The following is a 13564-nucleotide window of genomic DNA, read 5'->3' as shown; positions in this document are numbered from 1 at the left end:
TTTTACTGTTTACCTACAATAAAATATACAATTTAGCTGTTTAGCGTGAAACATGATGTGGCATGTATAACGAATAATTCATAATCTGAAGAGTTTGTTCGCAAAAACCAATAAATCCATATTTCCCAAATGGAGATATTTGCGATTAAAGGTCAAGAAAAATGAAAAGAATAATAAGAAAATTTTTGTTTCTTTTAACCATAACTTCAAAAATGTACCTTTATATGTAGTGACCAGTATATCATTTAAAAAGTATTATTTTGTACTTTATGACAAAGACCGTACTTCAAAATCTTCAAAAATAGACTTATCGGTTTTTGCGAACAAACTCTTCACTGTTTATCCTAGTGTCCATGTCTCTTGCACGTTTGTTCTTCCCCTCTTCCCCGTTTCCGTCTATATACGACGTATCATATTATATAAATGCAGTTAGTTTACATGCAACGATCACTTTCGTAACAGTGCTATAGAAACGTCAAACTTGTCACACGGCAATAGATATTTTGTGTCATTATGTTTAATTCTATTTATTCAAAGACGATAAGATTTGTTATGTCTTTGTGTGGAGGCCCTACATATGAGTTTAATAGTTAGTTTCATGTTTCGCATTTCATGACATCACGCAAATTGAACACATGTGAAAACAAGGAGACGCAATGATCAAGTAAGCCTACACAGTTCCAGTCGTACAGAAAGTGCATCTTCAATGCAAAGGGCTACATGACGTTGAAGTAAACACAGGAGGATTATGGGAATGGGGTGGAAAAGCGAATTTATGTTGAACTAATGAATTTCTGTTGATCAATGGAATTTACATATATATATATATATATATATATATATATGAGTATATGAATATAAGAACGACCCAAGTCCATGGAAGACCATTTCGAGTAAACTAAAAAAAACCTGTAAATTCATATCTTTTTTATTTGTCCAATAATTTTCTATTTCACTGTGATGGGAAGGCAACATTGTACGTACAAATTACAACATATATTATTATGACAATTAACATTTACATTAGTTGTGGAGAGGCCATTTGTGTGGTGGACTTGGGTCGTTCTTTGATTCATATGGACTTGGGTCGTTCTTTGATTCATATACCTGATATTCTGCTATAGAGATGAGAGAAGGACGAGAGAGGGCGCTATTATATGACTGTAAGAATGACCCAAGTCCTTCATTCTTACATTAATATAAGATTTAACTCATTCATTCAGGCACTTCCGGGGGTAATTAGGATTTATCATTTATACACAAAATGAGTCCGTGCATAAGCTACAATTTCCCATGTTAAACTGAATTTGGCCAAAATTGGACTTGGGTTGTTCTTATATTCAGGTCCTCATATATATATATATATATATATATATGCATGATGATACTTGTAGCGTTGGTACCAGTATAAAAAAGATGATGAAGTAGAGTGGTAATGCATTTTGACAGTCCAACAGTGCTATTTATTCAGACCAAATTTTCGACGAATACATTCGTCGAAAATTGTCGACCCTGAGGAAGACGAATGTTTTCGTCGAAAATTTGGTCTGAATAAATAGCACTGTTGGACTGTCAAAATGCATTACCACTCTACTTCGTCATCTTATATATATATAATATATATATATATATATATATATATATATACATATATATTATATACATGCATATATTATATCATAAGAAGTTCCTCAATATAGATTTTTATTGTGTAGGTCCTTCAGGAAAGAAATGGATAGGACATAGACAGAGAGAGATGTAGGAAACTCACGCAAACACCCAAACGCACATGCGTGGGAAAAAAAATGTGACAAACCTACACATACACATTTTACATTTCTGTATTTCTATATTACAAAATGGCGTATTACAAAATGGCGTCACAGGTGAATGCTCCCGATATTCCTGCTGACGTTATGCCTATGCGCGACAGTAAATATTACACACCCCTTGAATTTAATGCTACTATATCGTATAGTCCAGATGATATTTCACTTCTTCATATAAACTCTAGGAGTTTGAATAAAGATTTTGAATATTTGGAAAATCTTTTGCACTCTTTAAACAATTTTGAATTTTCTGTTATTGGAATAAGTGAAACTTGGTTACATCAAAACTCCCCAGATATCTTTGATTTACCCAATTATATATTAGTTAGGGCTGATTGTCAAGGAAAAAAGGGGTGGCGGTGTTGCGTTTTACATTGCGCAAAATTTACAGTTCAAAATCCGTTCTGAAATCACGTTAAGATATGCAGAAACGTTATTCATTGAAATTTCTAAAAATGTTATTATAGGTTTAATTTATCGACCCCCTGATCTGAATTGTGAATTATTTTGTGATGAATTGGATTTTTATCTCCATAAGATAGGTAATGAAAGTAAATATGTTTTTATTTTTGGTGAATTCAACATTAACTTTTCCCCCACATCCGATAACAATAATTCCCTTAATTTTATGCATTTAATGTATTCATATGGATTTATGTCGATTATCAATAAACCCACCAGGATAAATCCGCACTCATCAACTCAGATTGATAATATATTTTCGAATGTGTATAATAATACAATTACGGGGGGTATATTATGTTCTGAAGTTTCTGATCATTTACCAATATTTTCAATTTGTGAATATAAATTGGGTCGTAACAAATTACGTGATAAAATATGGTATTATAAAGAGTCAAAACGTAATGTGGAATTATTGAAACAGAATTTGTTTATAGAGGAATGGATTGATATTTATAGTATTAATAATGTTAATTTGGCATATAAATGTTTTAATGATAAATTGTTGTATTATTATGAAAATAATATTCCTTTATGTAGAATAAAAAGTAACCGAAGTAAACCAAGAAATCCTTGGATAACAAAAGGTATTTTGAAATCCATAAACACTCGTAATTTTTTGTATAAGTTACATATTCGTAACCCAACTTAATTTAATTTGAATATGTATAAAGTTTATCGAAATAAATTGACAAAATTGATTCGTTTATCCCGTAGATTATATTTTTCTGATAGAATGAAAAAGGTTTCTTCAAATATTAATGCAACATGGAAAATTATCAAAGAGGTCCTAGGTGAAAAGCCTGATTCTCCGCCAACGGATGATATCACATTAAACGGCATTAAGATAAATGATCTCAATATGTATGCTAACTCATTTAACTCATCTTTCGTTAAAGGGACAGTATTGGTGGAGATGAGAATTGAGCTTTTAACTTTTGGCGAGATACCAAGAAAACACTTATAATATAGTACAGAGCATACCATTTTAAGAGGAATTCAAAGTTTATTTGATGAAAATCGGGTTTGGAATGACTGAAACATCCACTGAAAAATAAAGTAAAACAAAGCGATCGTAATAAAGTGTGGGTCCACACTTTATTAGAATCGCTCTTTTTTGATATCTCAGACATTTCAAAACCAATTTTCATCAAATAAACGTTGAATTCCTCATAGAATTACATGCTCTTCATATTTCATAAGAGGTGTCTCATTATCTCACCAAAAAATGTTAGAAACCCGAAATTAGGTCTCAACCAAAACTGTACGATCCCTTTAACATCGGTCCGGAACTTGCTACTAAAATTAGCAATTTTTGTATACTTCTGCTCATTTTACAGATTATCTTTTTGACCAAAATCAAGAGTCTATTTATTTTAATCCAACAAGTCCCAGTGAAATCATTAGTATCACTAAATCTTTAAATAGCTCTAAATCTTGTGGTTTTGATAGAATAAGTATGATGTTATTGAAAGAAATAGTTTATCCACTCGTAGAACCGTTAAGCCATATATCTAATCTTTCTTTATCACAAGGTATTTTTCCTGATCTGCTGAAAATAGCGAAAGTTAATCCTGTTCATAAAAAAGATGATCCTCATGAAATTAGTAATTATCGTCCCATTTCTTTGTTGCCTAGTATATCCAAAATTTTATAAAAAATTGTTTATAACAGACTTCTTAAATTTATTAATAAGTATGATTTACTTATTCCCAATCAATATGGTTTCAGAAAAAATTATTCAACTGATTTAGCACGAATGCAAATTTATGATAAAATTACGAGTGCTTTTGCAAAGAGAGAACATGTTGCAGGTATATTTTGTGATTTGAGTAAGGCATTCGATACTCTTGACCATTCTATTTTACTCTCCAAACTTAGTCATCATGGTATTCGAGGACAAGCACTTTTATGGCTTAAAGATTATCTAACTAATAGAAGACAATATGTTAGTTTTAATGGTTGTGAATCTGACCCCCATTTAATTAAATGTAGTGTTCCTCAAGGCTCAATTCTGGGCCCACTATTATTCCTTCTTTATGTCAATGATATCATTAATACATCCTCTCTTCTCTCTTTTGTTCTATTTGCTGATGATACCAATATATTTTATTCTCATAAAGATCTTAAGATTTTAAATGATACTTTAAATATTGAAATTAGTAAAGTATCAAATTGGTTTAAGTCTAATAAACTTTCTTTGAATATAAAAAAGACTCACTTCATTTATTTCATTCTCATAATGAAGATACGCTGATACATATTAACATTGATGATATCCCATTAGAAAAGAAAACGAATTCAAAATTTCTGGGAGTATATATAGATGAAAGTTTGACTTGGAATGAGCATTTGCATTATGTTACAACGTGTATTTCTAGAAATATAGGGATAATTTCCAAGCTGAAGTTCTTTCTTCCTCGTTCAACTTTATTTCTATAATATAATTCTCCCATATATAAGTTATTGCAATGTTGTATGGGGTACTTGCGGCTCTACCAAAATAAATTCTATATTCAAATTTCAAAAGAAAGTTATACGTATTTGTACAGGATCGCATTTTCTGGCTCATACTGATTCTTTATTTCATGAGCTTAAAACATTGAAGGTTTTTGATTTGAATATCATTCAAGTAGCAGTAATTATGTTTAAATATATACATGATCAACTTCCATCATCGTTTAATACATGTTTAGGTTCAATACTTCTGTCCATTCGTACCCTATTCGTATATGTAGAAATTTCCACCTTTTGAATCCCAAATTATTAGTGACACATAAATCTATAAGACATTCGGGTCCGGACATTTGGAATAATCTCCCGGAAAAGTCCTGTTCAAGTATTTATTCTTTGAAAGCTTCACTGAAAACGATATTTGATACTATTATATTCTCCAAACCAATTAAGTTAACAAATATTTATAGTAAATGATTGTCATCTTATTGTCAATCTCTATTTTCTTCCTTCAACTGCATCTTGCACTCTCACCTGCAACTGCACTGCACTCACTTGATCACCTTCCTCCAAGAGAGTTATGTCGTTGGATAATCATTTTATGAGGCCTCCATCCATTTCAAGCTTAATCGCTTATGATGGTGGTCTCCTGCATTCAATGATCTCTGTTGTTTATTGAAAAATACTGTATATCTTATTTTATGTTTCTGTGTATCTACATTGCTCAATGCAATCACCTATGTGTATCTATTTATGTACTGTTATCGATTTATTTTACTGCACTTGTTATTCTTTGTCGTTGTACTTTTTGAAGTTTGTATTCAAATTGCATCTGATTGAATGCAGAAATAAAAACAAATAAACAAACAAACACACACACACAACATTTATATATATGTATGTAAATTCTACTCGCTTGTCATTTCCAATTCATCTTATATAAAATACATGTGAAATATGAGCAATCATATATCAAACTATAAATATAAAACTGGGAAAACATCGAAGGAACAAGGTAAGATTATGAAAGAGAAAAAATGAATTAACAGACAAGCTGATATAGGTGCATGAATAATATGTAATATGTAATATTGATATATACAAGAAGTATGAAATAAATTAAAATTGAAATTGAAATTGAAATATCGTAGTTCTGTGAGTATGAAGTTGATCGAAAATAGTATGTAGGCCTACGTAGAAGCCAAAATAAGCTTGTTATGTTGCACATACCGAAAAATATAATCATTATAAACAATCCCCCAACAAAAAAAAGAGAGATTTATACAATTTTTTCTGATTAGAAAGAAATAAACGATGAATACCATAACAGTGCAAAAAGAAAGGAGAAGACCCATTTCTTTATGTAACAAAATCAAAGCAAATGTATCCGTACTTGCGAATCATTTTTGTATACCATCATAGTAAAATGTAATTGCATTGTATATTAAATCTATTCAAATATAAGATGTTCCCCAAAACCGGACCAGTATGACGTAACGAGTATTTTGGATTTATCAGTTGAAAAACTCTATCGATGAAAATAATTTAACGATCTTGCAGAATAATTATGTACATCAGAATTCACAGAAAACATACTTTGTAAATAAGGTGACAAAGTTTTTAGCATGAAAACGTTACATAAAATACCACATTTTTCATGCATTTTATTCGCAATCTTGAAATCTAACAAGTATAGACATGCAGAATATTGGACATTTTACAGGTGCAGTCAACGCTGACAGCAAGATGACGAGTTAAAGAAAGACTTACAAACAAACAGACAGACAGACAGAGACAAACACAGACACAGAGAGATAAAGGGAGAGGGCGACGGAGACAGAAATAAGACAGAGATATTAGCGTAATCGTGACCCCGGGTGGACATGACCGCCACGTAGCCTTGTAGAGTACGCCAGACATCTGCAACTCCCACTCATTCCTATACTTGCCGGCGTCGATCTTCACCCTCTGTTTTTTTTTTCCTTCTTTTCCGCATCTTTTCTCTACCCGTCAGACACCGCCGTTAATGCACGCAGATTCAATTATCAACCCGACAAGCCTCGAGTCTGCTGCACGCATTATGGCGCATGTAGGTTGACGGTCGCACCGAGACGCAATAGCGACAAGCTCAAAATCGATTTACAGATATGCTCATTAGATTTCCCTGCTCGATGTTATTGGCGCATGAATTCGATACGTGAACTATAATATGACTTATATCTCCCAGCCCCTCTCCGTGGCGATGCGTTCTGTGTTATCCTCGTCAGTTCCCTGCTCGAATGAGAGACTGTGTTCCTTCCACTGGAGTAGTCTTCTCTGAGATGCTTTCATATCGATGCATGCTTACAGGTAAACACACTCTAAATGAATTAGGGGAACTTGTGGAGTAAAGGTTAATAACTGTGAGACGAATGTTAAACATTTCTTCGACCACTTACGTTGAAGAGAATTGATAGGCAAGGACTGTGTGACATCCACGTCATCGCTTGTATTTTTCCCCTGTGGCTTTTTGAGTCATTTTGCGATGGTGGTCTAACATAGATTTTAATATAGCCTCCTGGGCATTACAGTCATTAGTAGGGGCAAGCGAATTTCAACAAACACTTATGCAAACCCATCGAGTCTAAGAGACTACGTTTCATTGCTTTAGGTACGAGTCTTTTTGAATCATTATGTTCTGTATTCATTTCTTGTATTTCGTTTAGTAGAGTGAACAAACAAGTGTATTTCATGAGAGGCCTTTGTTAAAAAAAAAATCTTATACGGTGAATTGCTTCTTCGTATAATAAGAAATAGTTATCACAAAAACTCATATGGGAGGGATATTACTCGCAAAAAAATAATGATAAAGATGGTTTTTAATAATATCTTAATGTTCAAACTAAATACCATGTAACATTGTTTCTTGAAAACATGAAAAACTTCTAAATTCTATCAACATACTGTTTTGTCTAGTTTTGGTAGAATTTTCACTGTTCCATTTCTTTGACTCTTACTCAATATATCTGACTTTACTAATTATATCAAAGTCAATGTGGACATGGAATGGAGTTATGTTTGATGCGTGCATGTGAAATTTCACGGCAGTGCAGTGCTGTTGGCAGCTCTCGACCACAAGGTGGCGGGGTCTCCTCTGATGCCCATCAACTATGAAGAATCCCATTACAAAAGCTCTACTAGAAACATCAGAGAAAGGAGTGAGAAGATTTCTTTTCCCACCCTTAAATTGAGTGTTTTTTATTCTGTTTTGTATTGCTTTCTCGCCTGATATACTGATGAGTTATATGTGAAGAGACAAAATTGAGGGATGCTAATTTCACTAAGTGAGGGGGTAAAAATCTTCTCTCTTTTTTCATTCCTTCTGACTACTTATTATTGTTAATTTGTAATGATATCAAAATCACAGTGGAGATGTCTTATAAAATGTAGATGTTTTTCTCACAGGATGATAATTCTCAGAGGAGGTCCTCATGACTTAAAAAAAAAGTCTTCCTGAAAACCAACTTTGTCCTGAAGCATCAGATCAAGGAAGAATGCAATGTGTATCTTTACAAGCTAGGCCAGATATGATTAGATTGGACACAACAGTACTCCAATCATACAAACAACTCAAAAGTCATGAAGAGCTACTGGATGAAAGAAATAAGAATTCCTTCCTTGTATGCTTATTGATGAAAATATCAATTTGGACATTTTAGCCATTAATTTTTCCTCAAACGTTCCTAGGGTTCTTAAAATTTACCTGCAACTTCTGGAGTGGCATATGATTTGAAGAAAATTTATTAGAAACCTGGCTATTCTATAAAAATAATGATGAATATCTTTGTACCTGAAGTGGTATTTGTTACATTAGAAAAAAAATATATCAATATTAGTACTGCTGGAAGACCAATGCACCAACTTCTATACCATACTACATCACATATGGATATGGACAAAGAGTTTTAATATTTAGACAATTTGCAGATATTAGATTCTTTCAGAATAGACAACTTTACATTAAGTACTTGTAGGTAAGCAGGATGTTATGAAACTATTACTTGCGGTTATTAAGGGTATAGTTTGTTGATGTTACCACTAAGCAGGAGCTAACTACAAGTGTGGGGCTGAAGTATCTTACCACAACTTCGTCAGGAAAAAGTGGTATGATTGAAAAATAGAGAATGGGTGAGGTTTATGACAAATAAAAGTAGAATCAATAGCTGTCTTTGAAAATCATTCAAGTGTGAAATTAATATGCAAAGGAATGACAAAAGGTTGAATATTATTTTCTTTTGTCTTGGTAAGGAATACAAAGGAGAGGGCATATTGATATCTACATATATGGTAATTATTTGTCTATCTCTTTTATTTTCAAAATTTTGTATAACATAATGATGTGTCCATACAGGTAGTACATTTGAAAGCTGCATACAAAAAATGTCTTTCTTTCTTATGGAGAGGACTAAAAAATGTGGTCACTTAATACACACTTGAGGTTGAATTCTTAAGTTAGATTTTAGTAATACTATTTAGGTGATTCAGAATTGCACATCCTAGCAAAAGCAAATGGATTAATAGAAGATAGTTTACTGGACACTTTTTTTTTTCTGTTCATGTTCTGTACGTGTTTTGCAAAACGTCTGATTACATTTTTTTTAAAATAAATGACAATCCTTCAAGATTTACAGGATGCTACTTTGGCTTGAAATGTGCCCCATGACAGCAATGTGGGAGTGAGAGAAGCAGGGAGAGAGAGAGAGAGAGACAACCACCACACGAGACAGGCAGACTCTAAAGAAGTGAACGACTAGTGAAACTTGCAGTGATGCGGGCAGCGGTGACACGGGTGGCGGCCGACTGCCAGGCAGCCTCGGGACTGCCTCCACGTGCCGGAGCGTGCCGGCGTGGACCCGCGGCTCTCTACCGAGCTTCGCGGAGAGGAAGCGGAGGTGGAAGAGGAGTAGGAGGAGGAGGAAGTGGTTGCACTAGCCAGCAGTGTTGGTGTTGGTATTGGTATTGGTGGTGGTGGTGGGTGCGGTGCCACTAGCGGAGGCAACAGCAGTGGTGTGGGCGGTAGAGCCCGGTGCAGTGCCAGTAACATATGTTCTTGTTGATGAGGAGGATGATGATGGAGGTGAAGATGGAGTTGATGTTGGTGAGGATGATGAGAGGTAGGCATCCTCAATAGCCTTCATGCGGGCCATATCCTCCACCTTTTCTTTCTCCTGCAGATGAAGCTGTTGGAAGAGGAAGTCCCGCACCTCCTTGTCCGTCTCTTTCTGCAAATGATGAAATTCATTCAAAGTACTAGTAACCGAAAGATATTACAAACAGTAATCCAGATGTCACGGTACGGCATTCTTGGCTAACCTTCCAATCATTATTTGCTGTTGTGGTGGTAGAGTATAGCTTTAAAGGCTGTTGATAAGAGGTTGCCATATTGACCTCAGACTGCCAGGCCTAGAAATAATTAACTTTTCTACAATAAGAATTGGCAGAGGCTCTGGCATACCTAGCACTATGGACATCCAATGTATTTTTGCCATGATTCAAGTGTGTTTCGCTGAAAATATAATTCAAAATGTGAATGTCTCAATGAATGAGCATTTGAAATTGCACAGCAGCAAAGACACATAAGAGGAAGAAAGATACAAAAAGTCAGTATGCACACCTTCCTACAATTGTATGAATACAATGTCAACAGATAAATCACTTTTTCTTTCTGAAATCTTAAAAAGAAACAAAAACAAAAATGCTAAGGAAACCTGGAAAAGACAGAAAAGTTTATCATGTATCTCAACTTCAATTACCAAACAGCTTGAAGTAAAAGCTTTATATATATATATATATATATATATATGTCTTTTTTTCTGTTTTCCACTTCTTTGAGGTCCATCCCTCCTGGGGCCCGTTGCATAAAACTTACCGTTGAATTTCAATGGTAACTACCGTCAAAATTAGGCGTCACAGCCAATCAGCATCAAGGATTCTAAAATTTACCGCTAATTTGAAGACTTAGTGCTAGAAAGGAGCGGTAAGTCCAGCGGTAAAGGTTTTATGCAACAGGGCCCTGGTGACATTTTTGGCAGGCGAGCTTCTCCACCCACCTGTCCGTATCTGATTTTGGCCTGCTGGACTAGCTCTTGTTCCCGGGCTCCATACTGATTCATGCCGATGGGCAGCAGCCGCTTTAGGGCGGCCAGGATGAGGCTGGGAGGGCTGCCCTGCTGACCGTCCGGACGTTTGGGCGTGGTCGACATGGGCTTCGGGGGCTCCCCAGGTGGGCTCATTCCGCCCCCGAATGAGCCCCCGCCACTGCTGGACTTGGACATGGCAGAGGCTAGAACGGAGGAGCTGTCCACCTCTGTCTGGGCGACGTAGTTCTGCTCCTCACGACGGAAGTTCTGGCAAAGTTTATGATTTTTATGATTTTATTGTAATATATTAAACATTACAAAGTGAACTTACAGCATTTTAAAATCACTTGGGCTTGAGTTTAACATAACAAGACCTTGCTTGGTGCAAATTTTGACAGTCAGGACTTGAATGTCAGCATTTCTCATCAAATACAATTGTAATTTTATTCTTCATGTGTCTAAGAGGAAAGAACATATCATATGGCTCCTATCTCTCATCTGACTCTGCAATCTCACAAACATTGTCCTATTTTTTTTTCCCTATCAAAAACAATGTTAAGCCAACATTCAATATTACAAATTAATTGATTTCTCTTAAAGTTAAGCAAATCATATGAAATGTGAAACAGGGGTTATTGAGTTGTTTTGTTTAAGTCTTCAGAGTCACTCACACTCCATGATGGGGAAACAGACTCTACACAGATACAGAGAAATACTTACTGCTGATTTTGCCCAGGAGTTGAAGATGGCAGCTACCTTGTAGTATAGTTTCTCTGCTTCGATTGTGGGAGATTTCAGCCACTGAGCCCTGTGTTTATGGAGGAGATGTTGTTGCATACACACTCTATGAAGAGCTACTCATGAGCATTATTGACACTATATATGACATTAGTAACATTCGCATACACAACTATGCATCACATTACTCATACCTCAAACATGCACACATAGTTTAAATGTATAGATGACCACAATCTCGACTGAGAATGTACAAAGACTTTATGTGTGACTTCAAAAGATAATTTTGTTTATTTGTTCTGCCAATGTCAACCACCAGAAACCATCAGAAATATAATACAGTAGGTATGGGTCTCACCAAGCAGAAACATCTATATTTTTGTTGTTTTCAACATAATGGACTCTCACATCCCTGCTCATGTCGACCCATTTCACAAGCATCCATTATGCATTCAGTTACACCGATAATCATTACCCAGAGGTGATAATGGTTGTAAAGTGCGTATACAATGTACCACTCACACTTTGCACACATTGATACAAATATGCACAACGTTCCCTCCATCCCTCACACACACATACACACAGAATACATGGATTACCTCTGTGAATCAACAAACTTGATGAGCAGGGGATAGAACGCATACAGATCTCTAACGATGAGGTGATAGTCCTGTGGATTAAAAAAAAAAAGATGATGAAAAGTTACATCATCAAGTCTTTCACCTTCAATATAAGAAGAAGAGTAAAGCTTACATAACAGATGTTCTGGATATTGATTAAAAATTCCTAACCTGCATTGAATCGGAGTTCCACTCAAAATGGAAATTCCTTACAACAACAAGCCCTAATCTTGTCAAATCATTCCAAATAACATCATTCTACCGGCAGTTTGAGCATTACTGATTACCTAGTATGGAATCATATAAACAATTCTGTGTGTATCTGGCACTCTTCTTGCTAGAAAAAACAAATGGTAATCCATGATGTACACGTATATGGTTTCTGAAGTGAATGATCGCAAAAAAACCCAACATAGTTGAGTTTTCTATGAATGTGTTCAAAATAGTACTGTGAGTAATTGTTTGTCAATAGTAAGTACAAATGTACTTACAAACTGTATGATGTATTCAAGACTTTGATATAAAAAAAATTCAAGTTGGGACACATGCTAGGTTTTTATTATTCTGACTGTTGTGGTCATCAGGAGCTTAATGTAAACCTAGTATTATCCAAGACTATGATATCACTGTGACATATGACTTCCTTCTGGCAACTTTTGTTAGTCATTATGGAACGCAATTTAAGATCTATAAGATAGTATTCACTGACCTCAAGGATGGCATACTCTGCCTCCTCCATTTCCTGCCCACCCATGGGGTAGTCCTTCTTTAGATCCTCCTCTGCCTTAAAAACCTTGGCCGTTCTCTCATCCAGTTTCTCCACCACGGGCAGGAAGTGAGTTTTCAGCAGCTCTGGCTGGGCATCGTTCAGGATGGGCTGTGCTGTAGCTGAGGTGGCGAAGTGAGAAGGTAAAGGCAGAAAAATGTAGTGGGAGTCTAAACTTTAAACATGTGATGATGAAATACAAGATCCAAACAGGTGTTAGGCATAAGGCTCTCTGATAAGAATTCTACAAAACATTCTTGCAAATGAATGCAAACAGATACACAGGACTCGCATAAACTGGAAAATATTTGTGTCAAAAGTCAAACACATCATAAATTCTGCATAAAAGTATCGTATGTGGATACACTACTGGTGTACTTGTATATGTGAGGATTTACATGTAAGTCAAACCCTCATGGAGGAGGCATGTGTTATGATGGGATGTACATAATTTTCAAGAGCTTTTATGAAGGTTTTGTGATGATGTAGACAGATGTAGGGGTTGGAGAGTCGTATTCATGATGTATCCATGACAACTAACCTGCAATTCGAGTCATCCACGGGGCATTCTCT

General features: G+C 35.2%; 1 protein-coding gene across 1 annotated transcript; it reads right to left on the bottom strand.

Annotated features, from left to right (window-relative positions):
- Nucleotides 1–9712: 9712 nt before the first annotated feature.
- LOC139715164 (ryanodine receptor 3-like) lies at nucleotides 9713–13558 on the bottom strand. The gene is made up of 6 exons (XM_071626766.1): nucleotides 13533–13558; nucleotides 12935–13113; nucleotides 12205–12275; nucleotides 11585–11672; nucleotides 10835–11131; nucleotides 9713–10006 (listed from the first exon to the last, which is right to left on the bottom strand). Exons 1-6 carry the CDS (start codon nucleotides 13546–13548, stop codon nucleotides 9713–9715), a joined length of 945 nt encoding a protein of 314 aa, XP_071482867.1. The 5' UTR covers nucleotides 13549–13558.
- Between the last annotated feature and the right edge of the window lie 6 nt (nucleotides 13559–13564).

The sequence above is a fragment of the Diadema antillarum genome, unplaced genomic scaffold (assembly GCF_040938485.1).
Source record: "Diadema antillarum isolate AM-2024a unplaced genomic scaffold, OU_Dant_1.0 seq00002967_RagTag, whole genome shotgun sequence".
Taxonomy (NCBI): domain Eukaryota; kingdom Metazoa; phylum Echinodermata; class Echinoidea; order Diadematoida; family Diadematidae; genus Diadema; species Diadema antillarum.
The sequence above is the reverse complement of the archived record's forward strand: the minus strand, read 5'-3'. Positions and strand labels throughout refer to the sequence as shown.